The 23,675-nt window shown below is 50.3% G+C and overlaps 1 protein-coding gene and 1 long non-coding RNA gene across 4 annotated transcripts in view; one reads left to right on the forward strand and one right to left on the reverse strand.

Moving 5' to 3' along the window:
• LOC116077528 overlaps positions 1 to 2,339 on the forward strand; it is an 8,835-nt gene extending 6,496 nt beyond the window's left edge. The window contains exons 2-3 of the long non-coding RNA XR_004113263.1: positions 677 to 818; positions 1,891 to 2,339. This is a non-coding gene — a long non-coding RNA (uncharacterized LOC116077528). The remainder of the gene's footprint in view (positions 1 to 676; positions 819 to 1,890) is intronic.
• The window catches only part of Celsr1 (cadherin EGF LAG seven-pass G-type receptor 1), a 134,169-nt gene that overhangs the window by 74,002 nt on the left and 36,492 nt on the right, over positions 1 to 23,675 (reverse strand). For all 3 annotated transcript variants that reach the window (XM_031352103.1, XM_031352111.1, XM_031352095.1), the window contains exon 2: positions 3,236 to 3,874. In XM_031352103.1, coding sequence (XP_031207963.1) covers positions 3,236 to 3,874 — 639 coding nt within the window. The remainder of the gene's footprint in view (positions 1 to 3,235; positions 3,875 to 23,675) is intronic.

Below are 23,675 nucleotides of genomic sequence, written 5' to 3' on the forward strand. Positions count from 1 at the left end.
AAAAAAAAAAAAAAAAAAAAAAGAAAGAAAAGAAAAAAAAGAAACTCAGGAGAGCTATCCGGACTACATCTCCTGGTGAATTCAGAGAGCTTTTCCTGAAATGTAATGATGCCTTCCTTCTGTCGACCCCTCCGGAGCCTCCTGTCCTGCAACACAGGAAGTCGAGGGCTCCCAGCACGGTTGGGCCAATTCCAACCCCGCCAAGAGGAGGCCTAGAGCTCGAGCTCGGCTTACTGAGAAGCAAGACATTAAAGCTGTCTGACGACAGCACTGCTTTCATCGAGAATAAATGAGCACAATTACCTCCATGGAGAAAAGCAAGGGCTTCAAAGACAAGAAATGGAGGAGAGGGGAAGAGGAGGATCGGGGATAAGTAATCAGCCTTAATTAGTTTTATCTCTAGGGAAATAGCATGATGCTTTCAGTACCGGGAGAGAATCAAATTAGCCTCTTGCTAGTCACATCTCCCTGAGATGACAGATGTGCCCACTGTCCCTTTATCATCCTTCTAGAAATGACTGTGCTGATGAAGAGGAAATCTGAGCACCTCAGAAGTCAGTTGACTGCACCCAATGGGTCCACTGTCATTTCAGGGGAGCGGAGGGTCCACAGATCCCCAGTGGCCTCACTGACCTGCGCCAGCATGGTCACATCATACCCTTCATATCTTTAATAGGTCAGCTATGGTAGCCCCAGGGATGAAGCCTGATGCAGAGGCCGTTACACGCCCCATGCTGATGAGGAAAGACGGAAGGGTTCTAAATATCAACTAAAGAGAATACAAGATGCGACCTGGATCACTTGCTCACACAGATAAGGTAATGCTTGGCTGAACATTGGTCTGGCATACAGCACTCTGTAAATGTCTGCATCAGGTGCTCAGTTAGATGGGCACTGTTCACTCCCTGAAAAATACCCATCCTCCCTGCAACAGCAGCCTCAGCTGCTCTGTCTGAAGCAAGAAAGTCGACAAAGATTCCCACATAGGGCCATCTCACAGGGAGGGACTGGGGAACAAGCCAGCTCCCCCATGCTTCTCGGTCAGGACGGAGCCAACCATGCAGCTGGTCTTACAAGACACTGCCAAAGAGATGCCAGCTGAAGCCTCTGGATAGAGGACAGGTGTTAGGAAGGGAGGTGGGGGCATGGCTACCTGTGTGTCCTGGAGGTAGTGCTTGTTTATTGGGTTTAGACTTGGCTAAACCCAGAGCAAGGAGGAGAGGCTGAGGAAGGGAGTCCCTACACACACTCGCACACACACATGCACACCACACACACCACAAACACACACACACACACACATACACACCACAAACACACACATGCCACATACACACACACACACAAACACACACTCACACACACACAAACACACTCACACACACCACAAACACACACCACAAACACATACCACAAACACACACACTCACACACACATACACTCACACACACCACACACACACTCACACACACCACAAACACACACACATACACTCACACACACCACAAACACACACACTCACACACACATACACTCACACACACCACACACACACTCACACACACACTCACACTCACACACACACACACCACAAACACATATTCTCTCACTCACACACACACACACACACACACCACAAACACACACTCTCTCACTCACACACACACACTTTGTCTAGCACTTCCAGTGCACACCGTCCACCAGGGTACCTCCTAGACCTCTGCCTTCCTGTTCACCACCAGGCACCTGAGAGGCAGGAATCGGGGATCAACACTTGCCAGACAGCAGGAAGAACTGCCCGCATCCTGTTGGCAGGCAGCCACAGACAGGGAGGGGAACAGTAGAGAGGTGGGCAGCCGAACGTCCTTCTCCCTCCTCTACATTTCCAGACAATAACCAACTTGAGATGCTGACATGCTGGCAGGCCACCCTGGCATCCCTTCTCACAGGCTATGAACGTTCTCCAAGTGACTGTCCCTCCTCTCTGGATGTACAGAGCCACAGATACCCACTTTTTTCTCTCTCTGCTCACTGCCCCTCAGTCTTTTCTCTTCTCCTGCTCCCCACACTCCTGCTAATACCTACAGACCTCAAGATGAACAAAACAAACGTGTGCTGTGTGCAGATAAGATTCCCACACTAGAGGGAGAGATTCCTTGGATGTTCACACTGATGTCCTAAAGACAGAAGGATCTCTAAGTCACCTCCAGAACAAATCCAGTTCCTAAGTCAGGGAACCTTCCAGAAAGACGATCTGTTCAGCATGGAACTTACTGGGAACTGGTTTTCTGAGTGGGTTGAAACTGTACATAATAGGGGATCAAAGACCAAAATGAGATCTGGGAGTTCACAATGGTATTTTTATACTGTTCTCGTCGGCTGCCTCTTCTTCTTGTTCTTTTTTTTTTTTTTTTTTTTTTTTTTTTTTTTTTTTTTTTGAGACAGGGTTTCTCTGTGTAGCCCTGGCTGTCCTGGAACTCATTCTGTAGACCAGGCTGGCCTTGAACTCAGAAATCCGCCTACCTCCCAAGTGCTGGGATTAAAGGCATGTGCCACCACCTCCCGGCTTGCCTCTTCATTTTTTTAAAGTGACCATCAGCGACAGTCAGAGAGGCTGATCTTCAAGACTGGTCAGGACATGCTGAGCTAAGAGTATCTTCAGGGGCGGAGGGAGGTGAACTAGTCTTCGCACCAACAAGGCATGACCAAAACTGACATCTTTCAGGGCCGAGGAAGTTGAAGGCTCAGAATTTTTACCCTAACTGCACAGTTTGGCACTAACCAATTAAACTGCAAATCTGGAATAAAGAGCTTTAACTTTAAATCTGCTCACAACTAGCTAAGGCAGGAGGACTTTGCTATGATTTTGGAGCCAGGCTCGGCTTTGGAGCCAGACCCTGTCTCCAAACAACAGAATTCCCTTAGGTGCATACATGGTATCTGCATTTGGGTATCAGAAGTGTGTCTCACCTAGACAGCCCCCTCCTAAAGTCCTCACAAAGTGGGAGACACAGGTCCCCCAGAAGGTGAATGAGGACTGGGAGACCGGCAGCAAGGAAACTGCTGACCAAAGAGACCTTAATGGAGACAGCACATGAGTCCAGGACCTGTCCTCTTACGTCAGGTCACTGGGAACTCACGAGAAACCCTCACACCTCTCAAGTACGTTGTGAGCCTCTGTGCAAAGCAGAGCCCAGCTCCGGGCAGCCTATCCCACGGGCTCCAGACACTTACCAGTGAAGTCCTCGAAACACTCACAAGTGTAGCCACCCTCTCGGCTCCGGCACCTGCCATTGGCCCCACACGGATTGGAGTAGCAAAGGTCAATTTCAGTCTCACAATAGTCCCCGGTAAAGCCTGGTGGGCAGCGACAGCGCAGGCCCGTGATGGGATGGATAGGCCGGAACAGCACTGTGGTGGAACTAATGAAGGGAGCCGAACTGTCGAACCTGAGCACGGACACACACTTCATGTAGTTCTCGCAGGGCTCCCTCAGGCAGATGTTGTCATCGAAGGGCAGCACGCGCTGGGCAGAGATAGTGGTCAGCAGTGTCCTGTTCAGGTAGATCTGCTCCTGCAGGTCCTCTGATGGGAAGAACCGGCCACGGGTGCCACCAGGGAGCAGTGCCGAGAAAGTCACGTTCAGGATGTTGGAGCTGACGTCTGTGTCGTTCTGGATGTTGAAGACGAAGATGTCATCCTTGGTGGTGGACAGTACTGTGGCCACCCCTTCTACAAAGAGGGACAGCAGCGGGGACAGGAACTTCTCCTGCGACATGTTCTCTAGGCGGACAGTGATGCTGTTGGTCAGCATGTCATCTGTAATGATGGTCACGCGCAGAGTGCAGAGAGCTGTGACGCTGTGGATACCATCTATGGGACACAAGGAGACCTGTTGTCAGTAGGATGCCCAAGACAGTAAAGGCTCCTAGAACCCCACTGAGAATAGCCTTAGATGTACTCTGCAAGGAGAAGCCAGCCTGGGTACCCCCATTCTCACTCCCCACCCCTGACTTCCTCCTATGCACCCCATTCTCCTGCTAACACTTCTGACATACTCTGCATCCCTACCACAGCTCCCAACGTGCCCTTTTCTTAGGGAAACCTCAGTGGCTGCAAACCACAGAACAGGGTATTCCAGAGACCATGCCGATTCAGCCCCCTAGCACTCAGGGACTTCCCAGTTCATTAGATTTCACTGCACCACATAAGACCAGGGATCTTCACTGTACCCTCCCAGAAACCCTGTCCCCAACATCCCCTCTCCTCACTACAACTCTTCTTCCCATTATCCCCCCACTCAACTCAAACCCCACCATAGCAGATTAACACTGGTGCCACCAGGAAACAACCCCACCCAGTGTGCCATATCGTGGCTTTACGTATCTGAGCCTTATCCACTTGTATCCTTACACAGCCAGCATGCAAGAATGCTGGATAGACACTGTTTTACAAGGGTAACTAAGAGTTTCATCTGCATCTGCTTCATAACTGCCAATGCAATAGGACTGTCTGCCCCTCCACACCACTGCCATACTCTCCCCCAGACCCCACGATAGACTGTATACTTTGAATTGGTCATTGCACAAAGGCCAATGTAACTATAGTCCAAGAGAGCCAAGCCCAGTCCCAGGCTGGAAGCAGAACTTTGCAGCATCGTCTGTCTCCACAGTACTAGTTTTACAGGCATAAAAGGGACAAGATAGAAGAGGTCACAGAGACTTTAGCCATGGCTCCAGAAAGTGCCTGCCTGAGGCCAGGGAACATGTGGCAGAGCTGGAGTCCACACAAGGAGGCTCTAGGATGCTATGCACGAGGCCACAAGGATGAAGCATAAATTGCAACAAAGGCCCTAAGATGTTAGAAATGACAGAACCACGGATGCCCACCGAGGAGAACTATAGGCATGGAGTGGGTTATGTGTGCTGCAGACAGCAGAGTTGGCGATGCAGGGCCACCTTAGCCCTTTGGACCCTGGGTGATTCCATTATTAGACGGATAAGCTAGCCGTGAGTTGAGGGATTCGGAGTTTTCCCCCACCGGACTTCAGTTCTGCTTTAGTCTGATCGTTCCCTGCTGTGCCTCCATCCTTCCCTTCTGGAACAGATTGCTTACTCTGTACTGTTATCTATTAGAAGTATATAACTTGCTTCTTGACTGTCTGGGGAGATCATGGTTAAGGGATGATCTGCATCTCAAAAGAGACTCTCCACTTCCACTTTGGAATGGTACAGTCCAAGACTGTGGGGATTTTTGAAGTTGTACTGAATGTATTTTGCATTATAAGATAGATGGCCATGAGCCTGTGGGGAAGGGGCTTTAAAGTGATATGTTTCGATGTCAGGTCGATAGAGGGTGGACTTGTGATAGGTTTTTGTTGTTGTTTGTTTGTTTGGCTGGCTGGGTTTTAGTTGTTTTTAGACACAGGTTTTCTCTGTATAGTTCTGGCTGCCCTGGAACTCATTCTGTAGACCAGGCTGGCTTCGAACTCAAGAGATCCACCTGCCTCTGCCTCCTGAGTGCTGGGATTAAAGGCGTGTACCACCAACACCCTGCACAAATATTTTTTTCAATTAAAGAAAATATGATGAGGTTAGACAAACGGGTCAGTATCAAAAGCACCATCCACTCTTGCAAAAGACGTGGATTTACTTCCCAGCACCGTGACTCACAACCATCTATAATTCCACTCTGGGAGGAATTTTACACCTCCGTCTGGCCTTGTGAGCGCCAGGCACACATGTGGTGCACATATGCACATGCAGAAACCATCCACACACAAAAAAAAATTTTTCAACAGAATGTGAACATTCTTAGAGACACTGGGAGGTGTTCTTTAAATGATTAAGATGATAATTTAAGTGTATTTAACAAAGTTAAAATTAAAAAAGCTTTCAAAAAAGTTTATGTATGTGAGTACACTGTAGTTGTCTTCAAACACACCAGAAGAGGGCATCAGATCCCATTACAGGTGGTTGTGAGTCACCATGTGGTTGCTGGGGTTTGAATTCAGGACCTTTGGAAGAGCAGTCAGTGCTCTTAACTGCTGAGCCATCTCTCCAGTCCCTCAAAATTAAATTTTTTAAAAGCCTGATTATAACCCAGGGATATCACTAGGCTACATATAGGGTTCATACATCTCCATATCTGCCTGCCTTGGTTTCTCTCTACCAGCATCCTCACACCTGTCACAGTGGATGTCTTATAATCCGGCTCCATCACCCCATTTCCCTGTGGCTGCTAATGACATCTAGAATAGAAATCCATGCCCTGAACTCCACTTATGGTACTTCACAATCTGTGTCCATGGTCCCTCCTGATCACCATATGAATACTTCTTGACATCTTACAATCCCTCAATCCACTTCAGGGGTTTAATGTATGCCTTCAGTTTTCATCTGGAGTACTGCATTCGTCATTATCCACTGGCTGTCCCTTCGCCACCCAGGTCTCCGCTCGCTCACCTCACTGAGGACCCTCTCCACTCTGTGAACCCTCTGACTCTTCCAGTCCCTCACGGACAGCATCCACACCAAGCATCCTCCCAGGGTCTCCATGCTGAACACCCCTCCATCCCCACATTCCTGCTCTTGCTCCTGCTCAGAAGTGGCCACAATCCCACACATTCCAACTGTTGATGCCTGAGAGTCCCTAAGTATCAAGAACTCTTGGGTTGTGTCCCTATAAGTATTGTGTGCATTGATGGCTTCTAGATCATTCCCCAGTCCTCAGAATTTTCTGGATAAGCAAGTGTGGATGAAAGAGGAGGACAGAGAGCAAGGAGCCTACTGGCTCCTCCACTCCAGCACTGACACACTCACAAACACCGCACAGAGACCGCTTTCCACTGAGGTATGTTTTTGTAGCTGATTTGATTTTGTCACAGTCATTTGACTGGGACAGTGCTTGCTTCCTGGTGGCAGCTGTTTCAATACATTCCTTAACCACACAGGGATCTGTTTGTCCTGGCGTAGAATGTTAAAGGTCATATGATCTTAAGTTAAAAGCTTCCTTTCTCTCTTTCTTTCTTTCTTTTTGGTTTTTCGAGACAGGGTTTCTCTGTGTAGCCCTAGCTGTCCTGGAACTCACTCTGTAGACCAGGCTGGCCTCCAGAAATCCACCTGCCTCTGCCTCCCAAGCACTGGGATTAAAGGGATGCACCACCACTGCCCGGCAAAAGCCTCTTTTCTTATAGTGGATTGATTGGGCTATCCTGACCCACTGTGAAAGGGGACTCCAAGCCTCCACCTTCCCAGGGGCCGCTCAAAGAGGCACAGCACAGAACATACCAGTGCGATGAGCCACAGCCTAGAGGCAGCACTCCTCACTCAGAGACAAAGCAAATACAACCACAGAAACAGCTCTGGATACTGATAGGCTAGAAGCATAGCCGTGCCTACAGCTTGCCCTGATGTTAACGTCTCCAAGTCTGTAAGCCAGAGGTTTGTGTGGTTTTGGTGGTCTGGCTTGGGTTTCTGAGCCAACCTACAACTTACTAAAACATTTAGGGACGCAAATCTAAATGCCTGTCACCAAGGCCACCACTGAAATGAAGGACAGGCCACCCTGAGATGGAACGCCACACTAAAGCTTTGGGAACACAAATCTAAATGCCTGTCACCAAGGCCACCACTGAAATGAAGGACAGGCCACCCTGAGATGGAACGCCACACGGTGAAAACAGATAGGGTTAGAAACCAGCGAACAGGGCAGATCTAGATAACACAGCAGCAGAAGGGAGCAAACAATCCCTTTTTACACAAGATAAAACAAGACCCTGTGTGTGTCACTGCTCGGGAGTCCAGAGAACTTGACCTGCCATTCCTATCTGTGCCACTGATTTTAAATAAATTCTATTCTAGAGTGGCTGCAGATTTGCTTAAAATGTATGGAGAGAGGCATCATGCCCACTCTCATTAACCACACCACTAAATTAGTGGGGTACAGCTGTCATCATTCACGGACTATCTCGGTGCCTACTAACCACACTTCCCTCAGGTTCCCTGTGTTTTGACCCATTGTCCTTCTCCTGTCTAGGTCCTCACTCAGAACCCCAGGTGACATTCGGCACAGACCCTCTGGGCTGTGGCTGTGTCTCAGGCTCTCTGTGCACCAGGTCCTGATGGTTTGAGTGATTTTGAAGGCACAGATACAGAGAGCTATCTTGCTTCTCCATAAGTTCTCCTGCTTATTTTGCAGCCAGGTTGGGTATGTTGGGTCAGGATGATCAACTTTGGAAAGCTCTGGGCTTATACAGCTCTGTAGACCAGAGCTAAAGGCTTTTTCCCTCTATGTGAGAACAGTACGGGAACCCACCACAGCCGCCATTGGCTTTGCAGCACCCTAAAGCGGCCCGATGCTTCAGCATCCTCAAGCAGCCCAATGCTTCAGCACCCTCAAGCCCGATGCTTCAGCACCCTCAAGCAGCCCGATGCTTCAGCACCCTCAAGCCCGATGCTTCAGCACCCTCAAGCAGCCCGATGCTTCAGCACCCTCAAGCAGCCCGATGCTTCAGCATCCTCAAGCCCAATGCTTCAGCACCCTCAAGCAGCCCGATGCTTCAGCATCCTCAAGCAGCCCGATGCTTCAGCACCCTCAAGCAGCCCGATGCTTCAGCATCCTCAAGCCCAATGCTTCAGCACCCTCAAGCAGTCCGATGCTTCAGCACCCTCAAGCAGCCCAGTGCTTCAGCATCCTCAAGCAGCCCAGTGCTTCAGCATCCACCACTTTCTCAGAGGTCACCCACTGCCTCACACTACAGGAAGGAGGCAGAGCACCAGGCTGCCAGCAGGGCCTCTCAATACCCGGAAGAAGTCTCCATAGTGAGGTGTAGAGGCTGTTGCCTGATCCTCTGACATGGGTGAGGGGCAGTGGCAAGAAAATGGAGGGGGGTATACTGCATCCATGACTGCATCCCGATGACAAAGGTAGCTCTTTATGACCTAAAGCCCTTCCAGTATGGAATGGGAGCTGGGATCAGAGCCACGGCTTTGAAACCCAGCGCAGATGATGTCACTGAGGGTGAGAGGCAGAGCAGCCATCACCAGGAGGGATGGAGGTTGCTTCCCTGAAGTGGACGTGCAATGAAGAAAAAAGTGTCAGGAAAGCCTGGGAAGTGAGAGGGAAGAGGAGGGTCCCTGTCCTCAAAGTGCTGTGACACAGCTGTGACCAAGTGTCTAACAACAGCACAATTAGCTGCTTCATTCCGAGACCAAACTCCAGAATCCTAGGTGGGCTGAGTACTGCAGTTCCTATGGTTCCCCACAACCTCAGGGAAGACTGGGAGACTGAGGCAGTAGGATTATCGTGAGTTTGAAACTAGCATGGGTTACAAAGGACTACAGCATGGGACCTAGTTTGGGGACACCAGTCACTGGACTAGGGCACTCCATTATTTAGTATGGACCACATGAGAACGTGGGGTCATAGGGGGACAAAGACCACAAAGGCAGGAGACGGAAGTCCCCTGGCTGCTGCAGGCCTTGTGTGATTTTGATGGGAGGCAGGCAATAGGGAGTAACCCCAGGGATGAGTCCTTAGCAGTGTGGACAGGTTCATAAAGGTCTCTTCATTGGCCTCCTCAAATGAGGACAGTACAGCACAGAAAGCCAAGTATGCCGAGCTGAGCCACTCCTACTGTTGGACTGATAGGTCCCACTGATGGTGGGTAGGGTGGATGGCAGAGCCGGCAAGAAGATCTCAGTCCTGCCCACTGGAGACCAGGAGTAGGATAGGTTAGTTTCTAACCTATTAGACAACAGAGGCTGGCAGACAATTCACCGAGACTTGAGTAGAAGCCAGTGCCATCTACCCACACTTACTATGGCATCTCATCCCCCTTTCTATCTCTAAACTGTCATGGCCTTCATACTTAAGGAGAGCCACTGCTGCCATCAGCAGATCACAGCCAGCTGCTACACTCCTGTCCCCAGTTCCTGTGTTCTCCAGGACTCTATGGGCTTAAAGCCCTGAGAGCTGTGACTCTCCCTGGAGACTGGGGGCCAGGTGGGGGCGGGGGGAGGCTTCCCAGTTCAGAGGGAGGCTAGACAGCAGGTGGTGTTTGGCTTCTGCCCTGAGGGCACTCCAAGTTTTGTTTTAGCTGCCTCCTCACCCCCTCAAACAAAAGCTGAATGTGGGGGGGGGGGTGCGGACAAGGTGACAGAAGCTCTTAGGGAAGTAGAAGAGGCTTAGGTGGTGTGGTAATGGTGGCAGTGAGAACAATGCTTCTGTTCCCTTTGTGAGGAGCAATAGTGCCCCCACCCCTCTCTACAACCCCAGCCTCAGGATGGAGACCTGAGGCAGTAGGAATAGTTCCCCACACTGGTGCCAAGACACCTGCTCTGACTCTATCCTGGAAAGATCTCATGCTCACCTTGCAGCCAACCCACAGGGTACCACAGGGGTCTGCAGCTGCATCCGTTGCCAGGGGACCAGAGGACAGAGCCTGTAACCCTTCCTCCCATCCCCAGCTGGGTCCTGCCTTCACTGGTCTCTCTCCTGATCCCCTCCTCCCATTCACTCACATTTAGAGCCCCATCTTGTTTGGAACCCGTGTCCTCTTTTTCCACTGCTGTCCTGTTGAAGATGGAGAAGGGGTCTCCGCACAGGGGTCTCTCTCTGACTGGTCCCACTGAATCTTTGCACCAAATCCCAGGCAGCCAGAACTCAATCTCCCACTGCTAGAGCCTGACGTCTCCCATCTCCACACACACTTTCAAGTGCCCGGAGTCTGACTCCTGGCTCCAGTCACACTTCTCAGGGAAATCTATTCCAGCCGTAGAATCCTGGCCCCATAAGCACTCACTACTCAGAGTCTCTTAACACACTCTTGTTAACTTAAAATGTCTTCAGGCTCCGCTTATACCCTAGTCCTAGGAGGTCACTAATGTCACTGTCACCACTACCGTCACCACAACCTGTGTCATTGAGAGGAAACAGCCAGGTCTGAGCACCAGTGTCCATCAGGCCATCTGCCATCTCCCTGCTGTGAGTGACCTCTCTCTGGCCTAGCCCCAGGCAGCTGCCAGGCAGCTGGTCAGCAAACATCTGCTTGCCCAAGAGTCTAGGGCCCAGAAGTACGCCTCTCCTTTCTAGCCTTAACTCCCACCTCCAGAACACCACACCTGTGGAGGCAATTCCTCTTATTTGAACATGAGAACACACACTCAGGCTCACAGGGAATGACAGGGTTTATAATACCCTACACCTAGTGTCCATAAGGACAATGACTTGTCATGGGACAAAGGTGACTCCTGGTCTTCCAGGAAGGCCTATCTGACTCCAGTCCTCTGAACCTTCTGCAGATGTCAGGGATGAGAGTTCCTGTAGGCTGCCCCATCCCTTAGAATCTAGCGGTAGTCATAAGCTTATATCCACCCAGAGACATGACAATCTTAGGCTTGATGGCACAGTTACCCAAAGCACGGGATGTGGACTTCAAGAGGCTAAACTGCCACCTGCCAAGGTGCAGTGACTGTATCTCCTGCACCCTGAGAGTCTCCAGCCACAACCTGGACTGGAGCCCACAACTCTAGCTGGTCTGAGCGCATGGCAGGCCACAGACAGCTAATATGGGCCTCACACATTCAACCTCTCTTGGGAACATGAAGGCAGCAAAATACCAAGCAGTTACTGCCTTCTTTATTGGGCAATCATCTGAAAATTAGTGCCAGAGAGGACTTTTAGAAAAGTTCAATGATGGCCCAGGCTTGGGAGCTGACAACCTGCCACCCACCCATCCTGACCTCTGGTTTGGTCCACAGAGAACCAGGTCAGCTGTCCCAAGTCTAAGCCTTGGCATATCTGCTAAGGGAGTTGAGCCTGATGGTGCCTGGCCTCAGTGGGGTGCTGGGAGAAGTCAGGAACAGAAGGCAGACTCCAGCCTATGTCTGTGCATGCAGACATTGTTCCCTGCTGCCACAGCTCTGAACAAACCCACAAACACCCTGTGAAGAGACCTCCAACCTATAACTTCCAGGAGAATCCCAGTCGGTACCCAGGCTGCTAGGCTCCCCCAGTAGGTATAGTCTGTGATTCACCAGTAGCAGATCCCTCCTCCTATACCAAGCAAGATTTTAGCCTGGCTTGGAATCAGTCAGCTAGGAGGGGGCACTGTGGTGAGCGCCTGAAACATCGTAGCCTCAAATCCACTCATCGAAACAAAACACCCACTCCTCTCCATGCTCATCTGGTTTCCAAGACATGGTCACCTGGTATCTCCTCCTACTCTTAATCTCTTCACACTGTAAATGTCAAAGAATTACCCTTTCATAAGACCCAGAGAAGAAGCTGGGCAGTGGTGGTGCATGCCTTTAATCCCAGCACTTGGGAGGCAGAGGCTAGTGGTTCAAGACCAGCCTGGTCTACAGAGTGAGTTCCAGGACAGCCAGGGCTATACAGAGAAACCCTGTCTCAAAAAAACAAAAACAAAACCAAACAAACAAACAAAAAAAACCAACCCAGAGAAGAAACACCACCTCTGGAAATAGTATAGGAGGACTCAAGAAAGACATTGCATCATCTAGAAAAGACAACTTCCAATAGCACAAGAAATGAAGAAACTTCATAGGTTCTCAACTTGTGGGTGTGTGACCCCCCCTTAGGGATCACATATCAGATATTCTGCATGTCAGATATTTACATTACAATTCATAACAGAGACAAAATCACAGTTATGAAGGAGCAATGAGAATAACTTTATGGTTGGGGATCACCACAACATGAAGACCTGTATTAAAGGGTCACAGCATTAGGAAGGTGGAGAACCACACTGTTGCTATGGAGACCCCAGCAGTCCGCAGCCTTGGCAGTCAAAGCCAGCATAAGTCCACCAGCAATGAGGTCCCAAAGAGGCCAAATTCAGAGAGACGGACAGTAGATGGAGGTTGCTGGGTTGGCAGCCTGGGGGCTTGAGTTTTACATTGACAGCTGGTATGTGACACCCTGAAGACGTGTTCCAGGGGTGGACGGACACTGTGCTGGCCACAGAGCAGTGGCAGTGAACGAAATATCCTCAAGCCATCCACTCAGAAATGGTTACAGCATGGTTGAAGATATGACTCAGTAGGTAACGATGCTCACCACCGAGGCTGACAACCCCAGGTGGAACCCCAGGACCTATGTGATGGGAGGAAAGAAATGACTCCTGTAAGTGACTCCTATAAGTAGTCCTCTGACCTCCTGCGTGCACATCCATGTGTGCACCAATCTCACATACATACACATTCACATAAACGTAATGGGGAAATGGTCAAAGTGGCTGGGCTTAAGTCAAGTAAAGTTTATCACTAAAAAGGAATAACTAGAGGGGGAGGGAAAGAGAAACGAGACCGATACCTGAACCCCTCCTCGTGGCTCCCACACTGATTATATGCCATAAAACCACATAGCCTTCAACATGGATGCTCTAGAAATGCTCTTCTAGAACTTGGCATCTGCTATGTTCTATCTGAGGAGGCAAAAGGATGCTATGAGTTCAGAGGCCCCCTGGCCTTCACAGTGAGTACCAGCTCAATCACAGATACAGAGTGAGATCCTGCATCAAAAAGGGAGGGAGAGAAGGATGGAGAAAGAAGAAAGGGAAAGAAGGAAGGAAGGAAGAAGGAAAAAAGGGAGGGAGGGAAAATGAGGGAGGAAGGAATGCTCTTTCTGGCTTTACATTTAGAGCAGGGCTCCGCCCCAAGGTGGAAGGCAGCATCTAATTCAAAAGGTGGAACCATCATTTAATCAATTAAAAACTCAGCTTGGGGCTGAGAAGGTGACTCAGTCTACAAAACACAAGCTGTGCAGGTTTGAAGTCTGAGTCTGGATCCCCAGCATCCAGGTAAAAAGCCAGGTGTGGCAGTGTGCAAGGAGGGCCCCTGGGGTTCAGTGACCAACCAGCCTAGCAGAATTGGGGAATTTCATGAAGGATAGTTGAGGAAGACATTTGATGTCATTCTCTGGCTTCCACGTGCACATGAACACACACACCTGCACATACACATGTATGTACATGCATGTATATACACACATGCATATACCTGTACATATACATATATGTGTACATGCATGCATACACACATGCACACACTTGCACATACAGATGTGTGTACATGCATGCATACACACACGTGTGCATGTATACATATCCCTGCACATACACGTGTACATGCATACATGCACACATGCACACACACTTGCACATATACATGTGCGCGCACACACACACACACACGAATAGAGATTCATTATGGCTGTTTAATGCCTGAAATCCCTACCCCACAGTAGCCAGTATGACCCCAGTCACAGGTGCTGTCGGCTTAAGATACCAGCAGGAACATTCTTATGGAGAAAAAGAACATTTATGAATGTAGCAAGGGTTGGTTCCTCAAAAGGTCAAACACAGAATTAACATATATTAACATATAACCCATTCTAATGTGTGATTTAAAGAAACTGAAAACACACAGACACCCAATGCATGGGGGAATGTTCATCCCAAAGGCACCCAGCACGACGGATAGAAATGGCCATCATCATGAATGGAAAAGCACAGTGGGGTCCATCCAGTGAAGCTCCAAGCAGGAACAGGGCAAAGTCCCGAATGTCCTACAGTGAAGACCCAGCTCAAAACTGGCCTTCTAAACGTAACATGTCAGCCGCAGAAGATACCCAGACGGGCATCGCCACAGAGGCAAGAGCAAGAGAGGAGAGACAGGGAAGGATGGGCTAAAGCCACAGGTCTCTGATGACAGAAACATTTTGGGGCTGGACAGAGACATCACCTGCAGCTGCAGGACTCATTTTAAATGGTTTATTTTACCTCGTGTGAATTTGTACAACTCAGGGGTTTTTTTTAAGTTTTAAAAAACTTGAACAGATTTTTTTTTAGGTTATTTTTATTTTATGTATACGGCGTTTTGCCTGAATATATGTTCATATATCTTGCACGTAGTGCCTACAGAGGCCAGGAAATGGCACTGGATCTCCTGAAACTGGAGTTAGAGATGGCTGTGAGCCACTATGTGGGTGCTGGGAACTGAACCTGGGTCCTCTGCAAGAGCAGCCAGGGTTCCTAACCACTGAACCATCCCTCCATCCTGTTTTGTTTTTGAGGCAGGATCTCACGCAGCCCAACCTGGGCTTGAACTTGCTGTGTAGCAAAGAATGACGCTGAACTCCAGATTTTCCAGTCTCTCACCCACAAGTACTAGATTATAAATGCAGCAGCATACTCAGACTCATATTTTTCTTCCTATTTAACTTAGGTTGTATGTGTGTTTGAATATATGTGCATGAGTGCAGGTGCCTACAGAGGCTAAAAGAGGGCATTAGGTCCTCTGGACCTGGGTTACGGATGGCTTGAGTTCTTCTCTACAAGAGCCATCTGCATTCAACCCCTAAGTAATCCCTCCAGCCCCTTCATGTCTATTTTTGAAAGGCTTTTTTTCCCCCAGCCCCCTGATCACTCCAGCCCTTCTTGCTCCAGCCATATTCATTTCATATATGTGGGTACACTGTCACTGTCTTCAGACACACCAGAAGAGGGCATCAGTTTCCAATACAGATGGTTGGGAGCCACCACGTGGTTGCTGAGAATTGAACTCAGGACCTCTGGAAGAGCAGTTGGTGCTCTTAACCGCTGAGTCATTTCTCCAGCCCTTTTGAAAAGCTTTTTTTAAAAGAAGTCACAGTTATGATTTTGAATGCAGATTGCTTTAAGTATGAGATTACCCAAAACTTCCTTAAATGACGTCCTTAAGACCCAGATGGAGGAGGAAGTCAGGAGATAAAAAGGCTTATTGTAAGCAACAAGGATACCTTCTTTTTCAAGAGCTGGGTAGCCACCTGCTAACCACCGGGTTACCAAACCCACTGGCAGTAGGAATGCTGAGTTACCGCTCACACAGAGCCAAGGCCACCACCATCTGTTTATGGAGCTCATACAGACATTGTGCAAGAAACCCATAGGCAGGTGCGCCCGTGCCCACAGGGAAGCCAGGCCAAGGCTTCGGTTAGGATCACAAGGAGAGTCAGGTGGGGAACCTTATATGGTCCCCACCTGCTTTATCTCCAGTGCTCATGAACAATGTGCACTGATTCTTCTGCATAGGACCCAAAGTCTGACCCCTAACCTCCCTTTTGGGGGACATCAAATGATGCCTTCAAAGGGCAGGGCTGACACTAGGGACCCAGTAACTGCAGGACGTTGCAAAGTGTACCTGGCTTCTACCCAGGCGAGAGTACCCACGCCTCTCCCTGGGTTATCACAACCAAAATCGTTTCCATTGTCCAATGTCTGTGGGGGCAGAATTGTACCCAGCAACCAACCACCCGGCTCTGGGAAACAACATGAGCTATCTCGCTTCTTCTTCTACCTTGGGCTCTCAGAGCACCCAGAGCCTAGGAAGCAGCCAGGCTGGGGGCTCCTGGCTTAGTGTCCCAGATCCTGCCAGCCCCACCCAAGTGGGGCCTCAATATCTCCTGGCAGCACTGTCTGGGGTTCCCTCTGCCAGTTGGGCCCCAAAGGTGACACTGGCTGGACCAGTGGGGGGTGGAGGGGAACCAGCTTCACTTCACTCCTCCCTGCCACAGCCAGCCACCTTCCTACCTCCTCCTAGTAAAATGGGTGAAGCTCCCCCAGGCAAAGATTAACCAACAATGAGGGCTTAAGTAAGCGCCTGGTTCTAAGCCAGATGACGCCATCCGGCATAACAAGGTGCCCTGAGCACTTGCCAGCGGACAGCCATATGTTCTCCAGCCCCAGACATGCCACCAACTCAAGAGGGCAATGAACAGCAAAGAGGAGAGCTTTTAGACAACACTCCGCCTCACCCCTCCCCTCCCCACAGCACCCCTCCCCTCCCTTGCTGACTGCATTCTGTCCCACAGGGAAGCAGCCTGCTCTGGCCTAGGGCTTTAGACTTTGGAACATTCCTGGCTTCTAACTAACCCAGCTATGCTCGTCTTCCATTGAGGATAGAAAGACAGGCTGAGCTCTAGGGACCTGAGAAATGAGCCCTTGACCCTGGAAACGGTGGCAAGGAAGCACACCAGCACAATTAACAGCTTCTCAGAAGCCTTTCTCCCTGCGCCCCCCCCCCCCCCCCCCGCCAGCTGTCACCCTGCAGTTTTCTAAGAAGCCCCTCATGCAGCCTGAGTGGCTCCTGGTTTACCTCATCAGATTATGATTCCTTCGCAGGCACCTCTAAGGCCACCCTATGGTCGCACTTATATTAAAAAAAAAAAAAAAAAAAGGGAGGGGGAGGGGGAAGGGGAGGTTTCTTAGCAACCTCTGAACTGTAACTTGAGAGCCATCGAAATGGTACAGATGGCTTAGACACTTAATTGCAACTCCTGAGGAGTCCATACCCACACGTGCTTTAGTAAATTGGCTCTCTCCGGGAGAACCCTGCTTCCACACCCTTCCTAAGTCCCGTCAGTATCTATCTCTCTTTCTCTTATCTTCCCCTGCTTAAAGTCTGTATTGGGATATCATTGTTAACCCCCAGCTCTGCTTCCTACCGTCCAGTCCAAAATGCTTCTCTTCTCTGCATCAAAACCACATACCCTGCCCGTCCATCGGTGGTGGTGGTGCATGTTTTTAACCCCAACACTTCAGAGACAGAGGCAGGAGGATCTCTGTGAGTTCAAGGCCAGCCTGTTCTACAAAGTGAGTTCCGGAACAGCCAAGGCTATGCAAAGAAACCCTTTCTCAAACAAACACCCTCACATGTCCTGGTATGGCCTGAGTTCAGATTCCCCCAAAATTAGAAGAATCCCTCAAGCGCCTGTAGGCAGCCTGCTACTCATGACACAGCCACCAAGATAGGCCCCAAATCCTTCCTCTGAAATCTGTGGAGAGTTCTGAAGTCATGAAGTCATGAAGCTCATGTGTTGAAGGTTTGGTGCCCAACTGGTTCATGAGGGGTCTGACCTCATCAATACATTAACTCATTGATGGATTCATACTAAATGAACTACTGGAAGGTGGGAGGAGCCATGAGGGTAGGAGGAGCCACAGGGGCTAGAGGAGCCAAAGTAGGTGGGAGGAGCCATGGGGTGAGAGGAGCTATGAGGGTGGGAGGAGCCACAGGGGCTAGAGGGTCCACAGGAGGTAGGGGGAGCCACAGGAGATGGGAGGAGCCACAGAAGATAGGACCTGACTGGAGGAAGTGGGTCTGTGGGTGTGGGATGTTTTTTTGAAGAATGTTATCACGACCCAGCTTCCTCTCCGCATCTTATCGAAAGCCCGCTGGTGCCTCAGTTTACACATCAGCCAAATCTAGAGGCTTGGCTTTTCTGAGGACTGCCCAGTTTCTGTGACCGCCTCTCATCCTCCAACAGCCCAGTGATGTGCATAAAGCAGATGCTACCCTGAGGATGAGGTTCATAGGACGCACAGAGGCTCACTGTGCTCGGGGACTGAGCTTGGGAACACACCCAACAGATGAACACATCTGTCATGTGCAGTGAGGCCTGTCAGTCTCCAGGTGGCTCTTTAGCTGTCTTACTCTAACCACTTCCTAAAGAGGAAGTAATCACCGGTGTACAACTGTAATATGTGCAGGAAGCTGTGGGCTTTGCTGCACCAACCGGGTACCTATCTACAAGCAGAAGAGCAACCGCAAAGGTGACCGGCACCCACAGCGCCAGGTACCACAGCCAGGTGAGTACAAGGAGCAGTTACTTCAACACAGGGCATCCTGGTTCCTAGAACCACCTACAAGGGCACTGCCCACACCCCTTACCCCAGAAGACCAAAGGAAGAGACAAGCAGAAGTTGCCAGGAGCTAGCTTTAAAAGTGAAGACATCAGGAACCACAACTTGCACACAGCCCATCAGCTTGGCCATTCAGCCCCCATACGACCTGCAGAGGACAGGATCATTCCCTAGAGCTCAGGCCCCATCATCCTATAGGGACGGATCTTCTGCAGCATCTACTAGGGATAGGGAGCAGCTATCCCTCCTGGCCCCAAGCTCTTGGCCACTTAAGAACTTCCAGAATACTTTTACTGAGCTGTTTTGAAATGCAAATACTCCTGAGAGACTATTTTAAGCCCTAACTCCCACCCTCACAGGTCTGGCTCCATCCCCCCAGAGCCAGAGCCAGCAGCCCAGGACACACCTGAAAGCCCTCAGCTTGTCATGCACCCTAGTAGTCAAGTCACCACAGCTCTGAGAGGTACTAGAGGGGACACTCACAGACACTTCATCAGATGCCAGGGGGACCAAGTATACACAGGGCCTCCTCCACCACCGGGGACACTCCAGGTGACAGAGGGGGCCTACATAGGTCTTTCTTTCTGGGGAACAGATCAAAGGCTGGTCCTGAGTCTGCCTCACAACCTGCAACTTCAGAGTTTTTTGGGGGGGGGGTTCCCCCTAGTTAAATATTTGTTAACAAAATTCCAGGCCTAAATTTCAAAAGGCTGATTTAACATGGCATTTGAAGGGTGGTACACAAGTCGCTTTAGATTGTTAACTGCAGATGGTGGAAGGAATAAGAGGTCGGTGCCCCACCCCCACCCCCTTGAATGGGGCTCTTCAAGCGAGCGGTAAAGTGTGAGTTCTAACATACTATATGTCTTTAGGGAGGCATGACCGGCTTTCTATGGCCAAGTATTCTAATGTACGTCGTCCCAGCTTCTTTCGCCTCCACCAGATGGTGGAATTAGTCTCCGGTATTCAAAGGCAGGAACAAAAGCCCTTTCCCACCTCAAACTGGTCCTGCCTCTAGACAAGCTCCATGTCACAGGGGTTTCTGGGTCCTCTCCCTAGTCTTTGTTGCCACGGGGCTCCTTCCTCATGAAACTAATGAGATGGGCCTATTTTGAGGTCAGCCAGCGCGAAGATCCAAAGCACGGACTTGGACCCCCTTGTGTGGGCTGGCGGCTGGGGTGGGCAGAGTGCCCATATCGCTCAGCAGCTTCACCCAGCTCATTAGCAGGAATTGAGGAGCCGAGGGAGCATAGCAACCAAGGAGCACAGCTCGGTCTGGCAGTCGGTTTGTCCCCGTCCACGGCTCACCCTAACCCTGATGCCTCTGCACACTGCTACTGCTCCAGAGAGTCTGGGTGGCTCGAAGACAGATGGCCAGCAAGGCTCTTCTTGCACATTCACCTACGTGGGCTGGTGCGTGTGGCACTGCCCTAGGGCCCCTCTGCTCTCCCAGCTACAACTACCGCTACAACCCCAGCCTTTGAGGCGAGAACGCGCAGGATGAAGCAGAGGGGCCATCTGCGGCTTCTGAGAGCCAACTATGGGCAGCGCTTTGGCTTGTTTTGTTTTGCTTGCGACTCTGACATTTTAAGTGACACCCCATCATCAACTCTAAATTTCTCCAGGGCTCTAATGCTATCTGCAGTCGCATACCAGAAGGTGATCTCTCCTGTCCCTCACCCTTGCTTGCCTGCTTCTTTCTGCTCCAGGAGGTCTGAGAGGTCATCCCTGTTCCATCTGGCTCTGGGAAGTCCCTTTGACTGTGCAGTCCCTTGCTGAGCCTCTGGGCTCATGGTCTCTAGCCTGTACCCCCAGACTTGCACCCACGCACACCACATGAGCTTGCAAACCCCTCCAGCAGCACCTGTAGCCTGAGTTTGAACAGATAGAAGAGGTTAATGCCTGATACTCTCTTACGAAGTGGATAACGGAAGATTTAGCAGAGACAAATTGGATTCCCCTCTCAAGAACTCCCCTAGGGTCTTGAAAACCGTGGGTTACCTTTGCTCCATAATTACTGCCGCTGACTACAGGTACACTCGTTCACAATTAAAAATTATCTGGCGTAAAGTCTTGGAAGATTCTAATCTGCAACCTAAACTCAAAGGAACTCTAATTAAAAATGTCATCACTCATTAATTCAACAAATATCTGCAGCACTGTGTGTGCCAGGTGAGGTGTCAGGATGCCAAGAGGAGGCCTTACAGTGGTGCCCTGAAGACAGCCTCAGCCTGCCGGGGGCAGATGAGCCACACAGTGATCTGGTAGGAAGTATCATGGCGGGGAGGAATGAGAGAGAGGAATGCTAGTGGGAGATGAGGGAGGCTAGGGAGGCTAGGTGGGCTGTTGGGAGGAAACCCGGGATGCATGTGGGAGGTATGGAAGATGACTACTCCTGATCTCCCTTCAGTTGCATGGAAGGGCAACAGGTGGGTGACAGGGACTGGGATCTATGCTGTGATAGACTAGTTACAGTATAAACTAATCTTCCAGATAGAACTGAGAGATACACAGCAAACCTGTGCCCTACCCTCTCAGCCTCTCAGGAATATGGGGGCAGTCTGGGAATGACAGTCCCACTCAGAGGCCCATGCGCTCTGCCTTAGAGTCCCCGGGTACACAGCCCACTCACAGGTTGGTTCCAGGTGCCCATGAACCGTGTGCCTGAAGAGGTATATGCAGTATACCCATGTGCACGCCTGAGCTGGAGACTTCCATGGAAGTCTCACACTTGAGACTTGATTCACACTTGAGTCAGGATTCTGCCCGGGGCCTGAGGAGTTGGGCGATGTCACGTGGGACTGGCCATGGGTCACAGAAGAAACGAACAACCCATCCCAGCTCCACACAGCAAATCTTGCAGAAACCGTTTTCTTCAGAACATCAGTGAGTGGGATTCTGTTAGCAAGCATCACTCAGAGCCAAGGGGCAAGACAGAGGTAGGTTAGCCAGGGCCACAGCAGCCACGCCTATAGTCGGCTGGCCACGCCCATGGCCAACATGACCACGCCCACCGCTGGATGGCCACGCCCACAGCCAGGCTAGCCCCTTCCATTGCTGGTTATAAACACTGATGGGATTGGCAGTGTCAAGCTTCTTTGTGCTCACTTTCCGTTTTCTCCATCCCTGGGATTGTATAAGTACACTTTCATTGTTGTTAGCATCAGGACATCCAAAGCCTGTGGTGATACATGGGCGGGTCCACAGACCTGTTGCCAGGGCAACAGCCATCATATTCCCAGAATCCATTGGGCTCACCTCCCACCTTTACCTGTGGCTGCTACGTCACAACCCATATATATACACGGAGGAACATTTCCTCCATCTCTCTCTCCCTCTCTCCCTCTCTCTCTCTCTCTCTCTCTCTCTCTCTCTCTCTCTCCCTCCCTCCCTTCCTCTCTCCTCTCTTTCTGCGCCACTACCCCCACCCCCTCTCAATTAAACCTCTTACACGTGGAACTGTTTGGGCCTAGTGTGATATGTTCTGAGGCGACCCGCTGCTCCAACACATCAATTGTTCTGTATCTTAAACCAACATATGGCTGCTGTCCCCAGTTCCTCCGATCTTTATAGCCAAGCAACCTGGCTGGTAATTACATTGAGGCCATTTCTTCCCACCTCAATGGCATGAGGGGCACCACGCCTGCTGACCACAGTGTGTTTACTTATTAACTCAAGCGAGGCTTTCCCACCCTCTGTTCCAGGAGAAGGGAGTCTCACTTAGCACTGCCAAGTATTTGCTAAGAAGCCAGAGGGGAAGCCTGAGCACCCACTCTTGGGCAGGTGCCCCTTCCAACTGCTTAGACCCCAAGGAGTACAGGGGCCCATGACTGTCCTCAACTCCATGATGAGACAGGGTGACACTGGAGCACTCTTGACTATAGTAGGAAATCCATTTTTTTCTGTGGCTTCCACATTGCAAGAACTGTAAACCTCCATGCCCCAAAGCGCCGCCCAGCTCAGCCCATTGTGAAAACTAGCCCTGCCCAGAGTCTGAGCCTCCACGCTCTACAGTGGTACCCACACACAGGACTGCACACAAGTATCCCTGTGCAACACCCTGGCAAGAATTAAGTGAGTCCCAGAGGCTGTGGAGAAATGCTGCTTTCTGGCTGGCTCTCCAAGGCTCTCTCTCAGCTTGTGTTTTATATAGCCCAAGACACCTGCTTAGTGTGGTACTGCCCATAGTGGGCTGGGCCCTCCCGCATCGATCATGAATTGTGAAAATGCCCACAGAATTACCTACAACCCCATCTGCCGAGAACGTTTTTCTCAGCTGAGGTTCTCTCTCTTCCCCCACTGACTCTAGTTTGTTGGCAAAAAGCTAACCAGCACAAGCCTTGACTCACTGGGTCCTGCGCATCATCTAGACCTGACATGATGGAGTGCAGAGGAAGTTCTTGGGGTCACAGGAGGGGTTTGAGTCAGCCGGGGTCAAACAGGGTCTGGGAGTACCACCTAGGGCTTCCTGCCCAAAAGAGATGTGCATAATGTTCCTTGTTACAGAAGACAGACAGACAGAGTCATACAGACACACACACTCAAACACACACACAAGACAGTTACCTGTGTCCTTCAATATACAAGTTGAATAATTACTGTACAAATTATTGCACTTAGGCATAGGATGGACTTCTAGGGTTACTGCTGCTTCAGGAGAAGCCTGCCACCTGCACTGGGAACTGTGTCCTGTCCCTCCTGCCACAGGCCTTAATTCCCTACAGTCACAGACCAGCTCCTAGAGGGTCAGGAGGTCCTGCAACAAGTTGTCCATTGTCATTTGCTTGGTTAATGACATGCCAGGATCTGGGCCCTGTAAACCACTTACCATACCCACTGCCTCTAGCAAACAAAGAATTTTTATATTCCCTCTTCCCCATAAATTCATCAGCATTGCAGTCAAGACACACACTGACTCAGCAGCACTGCAGTCAGGACACACAGTGGCTCACCAGTACTGCAGTCAGGACA

Source organism: Mastomys coucha, unplaced genomic scaffold (genome assembly GCF_008632895.1).
Source record: "Mastomys coucha isolate ucsf_1 unplaced genomic scaffold, UCSF_Mcou_1 pScaffold11, whole genome shotgun sequence".
NCBI classification, from domain to species: domain Eukaryota; kingdom Metazoa; phylum Chordata; class Mammalia; order Rodentia; family Muridae; genus Mastomys; species Mastomys coucha.